Source organism: Falco punctatus (assembly GCF_963210335.1).
Source record: "Falco punctatus genome assembly, chromosome: 6".
NCBI lineage: Eukaryota > Metazoa > Chordata > Aves > Falconiformes > Falconidae > Falco > Falco punctatus.
The window spans coordinates 83895554-83902058 of NC_137585.1; the positions used below are offsets into that span (position 1 = coordinate 83895554).

Genomic DNA, 6505 nt, shown 5'->3' on the forward strand with positions numbered 1-6505 from the left:
ATGAATTTTTGTATTTATTTTATGGGAATGGGTATATTATTGTGGAATTTATTTGGCTTCCCTAACTTAATTACCTTACTTACCAAAAACACAAAGATGAGAGATGTGACTAATAAAGAGTTCTTGGCTTTCAATTTTTTTCTACATGCTTTGTAAAGACTGTTGTGCAGCACCTACAAAACAACAGCCCTCAAAATAACAAAGCCTCCCTGGATGTAAAATTCCATGTATTCAAAAGGAACACATAAAACAGCTCCCTTATAATAAAACCAGCACAGAGAAGAAGGCAAAAAAACCTGTGCAGTGAGCCTGGGACTTCTTCGGGCCAGGGCTTTCACCAGAGGAGCAGCCATGAACAGGATACTGCAGCAAGGGAGGCAGGCTCTGTCCTGTGGTTATTCCATGAAGAAAATGACCATAAACTGGGGAGGCCTTCAGGTTGATTAAATGTGCTGACGTGCGGAATTAGACTCTATAACTCGAAAGTTATAAAGTAGGTAAGTTTATTGCGCGCAGATGCACCGGAGGATCGCTCCTCCACAAGCGTGCATGCCCGAAGGGACGAACCATCTCACATTTATACAATGAAACAAATGACTATTCAATTGACGCCTATACATATTCGTTACCTAAACCCCGCTTCGTATGTTAATTAGCTTATCAGTCCGTTTCCTGGAATGTGGTGGTCTTGCAGGTTTGTAGGTGATTCATGCTCTTGTGACCATCCAATCTTCTCCAGCAAGGAGACTTAGCACTCCCTCCCTCTAGATAGCATTTGAATGTCTCTCATCTTTTCTCATTCTCTTTTAAATAGCCCCTTTGTTAGAGGAAGAAGGGCAGGCGTCTCCCCGTCTCCCCTTTGTTAGAGGAAGAGGGGCAGGCGTCTCCTCAAAAACTGTAGTTGTCTCCTCAGAGCTGTGTGCCTATGTGACCAGACACCATACCCACATTCCTGAGTAGACATATACAGTCACAGTCGGTGTTAAGCGTCCCCATTTCACACTATTTCTCCATATCAGTGCAGTAGTGATCTCAGTGGCCTCTCTAGAAGGGACTCTTTCCTGTACTTTGGTTTCTTTTATATGTGCTTGTGTCATGGAATTACTTTTGTTTGTTTTACCATTTACCATTAATGAATGATCTCCCTTTGCAAGTGCCCAGTTACATACACACTTACAGTTACCTTACAATGTTAAAAGCTGATATTTGGAATGGAGAAGAAAAAAAAATGTCAAAGCTTAGTTCCAAACCTCAGCATGTGGGCTTTAAGGATTCCCAGAATAAATTTTTGAGTGAAATGAGCAATATTTTGAAGATTTGTGATGGTTTGCTAGTTCATAAGAGATGGTCACTTAACATAAGCCCACCAGGTTGTCTTGGGTATTTATTTTTGGTTTGCTCCACTTTGTTGTATTGTTCTGGCTATTTAATATTGTGTTAATATAGCAGAATGGTGTGAGAAACTATGGACTAGGGTATTGTTTATTAAGATTTATGTTAAGCTCAATGTAAAGTTTAGGCAACAAAAGATATGAAAACGCTTATGCAAACAGCTACCAGACACCACTTGTGCAAGATAAGATAACCGCAATACACAAACTAAACCAGACACCAGGGCAAACAACCCCATATAAGGACATATGAGTGAGGGGTCAACTATGGGACAAAGGAGGAAGACCACCAGGAGGCAGAAAACGACCCCCTAACAACAACTGAAGCATGACTCCACTACCTCATGAACACGGAAGTAAAGATGTATAGAAAGGGACTGTTTGAACTGCTCAGGACGGCAGTTGGCGGAGCGCAGACTCCCCTGTCGTCCAGCGCTGTTTTGCTCATATTCTACTTGCTATAATTAATAAAATTTTAATTGGATTATGATCCGTTGCGGTCTCAATTTATAACAATTTCTGGTGCCGTGACTCGGATAAGGAACGGTGGGCTTTGGTCCTCCGGGGAGGCGCCCCGCGACATTTCGCGGCCCCGCGACCAACAGCTTACTCCAACCTTAGCGACGGACCTAAATTCTAGGATATTGAGCAAAAAAAAAGGACCGGTAAAATCCCATAAAATTCTGTGCACGGGAGTCCGGACGAAGACGCAGGACGCGTAAGTATATTGCGAATTTGTTCGCGGGTTTGCCGTTCGGGCGGGATTGGGTTTCCTGGAATATAACGAGTGAGAGGTTCGATATACTGAACCAAGTGAGTGTGGACTCTTAAGTACTGCGTTTCCCATCTCCCGCGAGGGACTGGGCCAGGAACAAGGGGAGCGAGTGAGTGTATGTTTGTGGATATTCCAGAAGATGGGGGCGAAGGGCAGCAAGCCTTCAACTCCCATGGGAAGGGTACCCACTGTACCTAAGAATACCCCTCTGGCATATATCTTAGACAATTGGAGATATTTCCCTGGAACCCTAGGGAAAGATAAGCAGAAAATGATAGAATATTGTACTAAGATATGGGGAGGGAAGAAGATTTCTAAAAATGTCTTTTGGCCAGTCTATGGGTCAGAAGAAGACTGGGTAAAAGACAGCAATTAAACCTCTAGGTTAATAATAAAAAAACCCTTAACCCGGAGGAGAGTCAATATGCGGAGGTGTGGCTAGAAAGACCGGGAGCTAGACTTTACCCGCTGAATGAAATAAAAACTAAACAAAAGAAAAAGAAGGAAGAGTTAGACGAAACCCTTCTAACCCCCCCTCCTTACATTCCTCCTCCTGCTCCCGCAGAGGTCGCCAGAGCGCCCACTCCCCCACCAGAGTCGGAACAAGGGTCTCCCCCTCTTCCTAGACGCGTAACTAGAAGTCAAAAAGGGGCAGCTCAGATGTACCCCCTAAGGGAAATACCCATGGGGGAACCTCAACCTGTGATCGGATATATTTCCGTACCCCTAAACTCGGCTGACGAGTTTTTAAAAGAACCGAGATGGGAAACTTAATTGAGGACCCACTCGGAGTGGCAGAAAGATTAAATCAATTTTTGGGACCAAATCTTTATACTCGGGATGAGATGCAATCTATCCTTGGTCAATTATTTACTACCGAGGAAAGAGATATGATTAGACGAGCAGGAATGAGACTGTGGGATGCTCAACATGCCCAGGGACCCCAAGCAGATATTAAATGGCCACTTCAAAGACCTAATTGGGATAATCAGGATCCGGTGCATAGAACTCATATGCAGGACCTGAGAACTATAGTAATTCAGGGAATTGGAGAAGCAGTACCCCGTGGCCAGAATATCAATAAAGCATTTAATGAAATGCAAAAGAAAGATGAAAGCCCTACTGAGTGGCTGGAACGACTGAGGAAAGCCCTTCAGCTGTACTCTGGGGTAAATCCAGACAACCCTTTAGGGCAAGCGCTCCTCAAAACTCAGTTTGTGGCAAAATCATGGGAAGATATCAGAAAGAAGATTGAAAAGTTAGAAGACTGGCAGAATAGAGGGTTGGATGAATTATTGAGGGAAGCTCAGAAAGTCTACGTAAGGCGGGAAGAAGAGAGCAGCAAGCGACAAGTAAAAATGATGGTAGCAGCGGTCAGAGAGGATCGCAAAGGGCGGACTGGTGAACACAGATCTGCTGGAACGAAACAAGGGAACGTAGTAGTAAAGAAGGAACAGAGATGATGTTTTTACTGTGGAAAGAAGGGACATATAAAAAAGAATTGCAGAGAAAGAATCAGGGATGAGGAAATATTGAAAACGGAATAGGAGAGTCAGGGGCTCTATATCTTAGGGGACCGGAGTCATCATGAGCCCTTGATAAAATTAAAAATAGGTCCCCATAAACAAGAGTTCACCTTTTTAGTAGACACTGGGGCTGAGAAATCGACTATTAGGCAAATACCTGAGGGATGTAAAGTTTCCCCTGAAAAAGTACAAGTAATTGGAGCAAAAGGAGAACCCTTTAAAGTAAGCAAAATCAAAAATGTGGTATTCGAAACTGAAAATAAATTTGGAATGGGTGAACTCTTGCTTGTCCCTGAAGCAGAATTTAATCTGTTAGGACGAGATTTAATTGTTGAATTGCAATTAGAAATTAAAGTGAAAAATCAAGAGCTAACAGTGTCTGCTTATCCTTTGACCGTGGATGATCAAAAACAAATTAACCCCGATGTCTGGTACTCTCCGGACACAATTAGTAGACTGGAAATCCCACAGATTAAAATCCAAATTTCTGAACCCCACATACCTGTGAGGGTAAGGCAATATCCCATATCCCTAGAAGGACGGAGAGGATTAAAACCAGAAATTGATCGATAGTTAGCACAAGGAATTTTAGAGCCTTGTATGTCACCCTTTAACACTCCCATTCTGCCTGTAAAGAAACCCTAAAACCCAATTGGGAGGGACCTTATCTTGTTTTGCTTACAACAGAAACAGCTGTCCGGACTGCTGAGCGTGGATGGACTCATGCCAGTCGCATTAAAGGCCCAGTGACGAGACCCCACTGGAAAGTAATCAGTACTCCAGTTAAAGCTGCAAAGTGGGAAGCCTATGTAAACAGGCAGAAAGCCCGAAGCAGCTGTTCTCCTGAAGAATTCCCTTGCTGCCGAGAAGATGGTACACCCCGTGGCTCGAAGCAACCGAGTCGACGGGCGAGGCAGAGGAGAAACAAACCGTGGAGAAAAGAGCCGGAAAAATGGGATGCAAAAGCAGCCATGGCCGAACTTCCCCAGGACTGGTAAGAATATACTTAAATTGGCAGAATTAACAAACACCCTTTTTCCTGGTGTACCGTTAATTGTGCTATTGATAATAACCCAGGCAAAAGGGGGAAACCCACATGAACCATTTAAGTGGGAACTAATATCTTGGGAAGGAACGAAAACAATAGCCACTTTTAGCAACCCAGGGCCACCTGAATTCGTAGTGAAACTTTGTGATTTAGTACCAATACCTTGTGAAAAAGGACCTCCATTTTATTTATGCCCGGCCTCTGGACAGCCTTACTGTAATTATCCCGGACACTATTATTGTGGTTATTGGGGATGTGAGACAATAGCCTCGGGCTGGACAGTAAAGGCTCCTGATAAATATATAAAAGCAACCTGGACTCCTAACGGATGTGTACCTGAACAAACAGGTGTAGATCTTACAGGTCTGCGTGACGTGGATTATGTAGCTCCACGTAACAAGAAAGTCTGTACCCGCATCAAATTTCAAGTATTGCATCCCCTAGAAGACGAATGGTTAGTAGGACGAACATGGGGAATACGTGTCTATGCAGGAATTCCTAAAGATTGGGGAGGGCACTTTCTCATAAGAAAAATTAAAATACCACATGATTCACTCACTGTTGGGCCGAATAAAGTATTGAATTCACCCACTTTCCCTAAGAAAAAGATTGTTCCCACAAGTGTTACAACCACTTGTCCAAACGCCCTATCAGTAACAGATAGAACAACTAATGACACGGTGACTGAGTCCTCTTTAGTTAGGGATTCAGGAGTGTCAGAATCCAAAGACCCCTTATAGGATTTAATGCAAGCCTCTTATCGTACCCTTAATGAAAGCAAACCAAATTTAACTAAGGAATGCTGGTTATGTTAACAATGTTAGACCACCATATTTTGAGGCAATCGGAATACCAGATAGGATTCAATGGTCTAGTGGTTCAAACCCACAAGAATGCCCATGGGATGACCAGAAGAACCATACGCAAGGAATTACTATTCAATTGGTAACAGGTCAAGGAAAATGTATAGGTACAGTGCCCGAAAAATATCAGCCTTTGTGTAATCAAACAATCACTAACACCAATATAGAGAAACACAAGAATCAAAATGACAAATGGGCTATCCCGACACCAGGAGCTAAATGGGTTTGTTCAGACATCGGAGTAACGCCTTGCCTATCCCTAAATGTGTTTAATCAATCTCAGTTTTGTGTACAGGTGATTATTTAGCCAATTCAGTAAAGTCTTTATCAGAAGTAGTGCTGCAAAATAGAAGAGGGTTAGATCTACTGTTCTTAAAGGAAGGAGGGTTATGTGTAGCTCTCAATGAAGAATGTTGTTCTTTTGCTGACCGTACGGGAGTAGTCCAGGACACCATGTCTGAACTCCGGAAAAGGTTAGATCAACGTAAGAAGAATCGTGAGGCAGGCAGGTCATGGTATGAAACTGGTTTAATGTTTCACCTTGGCTAACCACTTTGTTATCCGCTTTAGCAGGACCGCTTATCATGTTGATTTTGGGACTTATATTCGGGCCTTGTATATTACGCTATATTTTACATTTTATTAAAGAACGGTTTGACATAGCTAAATTGCTTATTTTAACTACGAGGTCTGGGGCAAAATATAAGAGTGTATCTGTTAATGAGGATGAAGATTGTTGTGAATGCGTTCTGCCACGTGAGAACTATGCCTATTGTAATTGTGAGGTATCACCTTGTGAGTGTTATGATAAATGTTGGGATTGTGGAAAAAGGTTTGCTTGCAGTGCTGAGAATGAAAGTAGCATCTAATAAACAATAATAGGATAAAAAGAAAAAGGGGGG

The 6505-nt window shown here is 42.7% G+C and overlaps 1 protein-coding gene across 2 annotated transcripts; it reads left to right on the top strand.

Annotated features, from left to right (window-relative positions):
* The first annotated feature begins 1728 nt into the window (after nt 1-1728).
* Nucleotides 1729-5901, top strand: LOC308065937 (uncharacterized protein). 2 transcript variants are annotated; one of them, XM_080392603.1, is made up of 2 exons: nt 1729-2109; nt 4476-5901. In XM_080392603.1, the coding sequence occupies exon 2, from the start codon at nt 4563-4565 to the stop codon at nt 5478-5480; it is 918 nt and encodes a 305-aa protein (XP_080248729.1). In that variant the 5' UTR covers nt 1729-2109; nt 4476-4562; the 3' UTR covers nt 5481-5901. The 2 variants fall into 2 exon arrangements, with proteins under 2 accessions (XP_080248729.1, XP_080248728.1); XM_080392602.1 differs by having other exon boundaries at nt 1730-2109; nt 4380-5901.
* Nucleotides 5902-6505: the final 604 nt, after the last annotated feature.

Bases quoted from the DNA above. Each gene is read 5' to 3' on its own strand.
- LOC308065937 (XM_080392603.1), top strand. From the start codon at position 4,563: ATGGTACACCCCGTGGCTCGAAGCAACCGAGTCGACGGGCGAGGCAGA.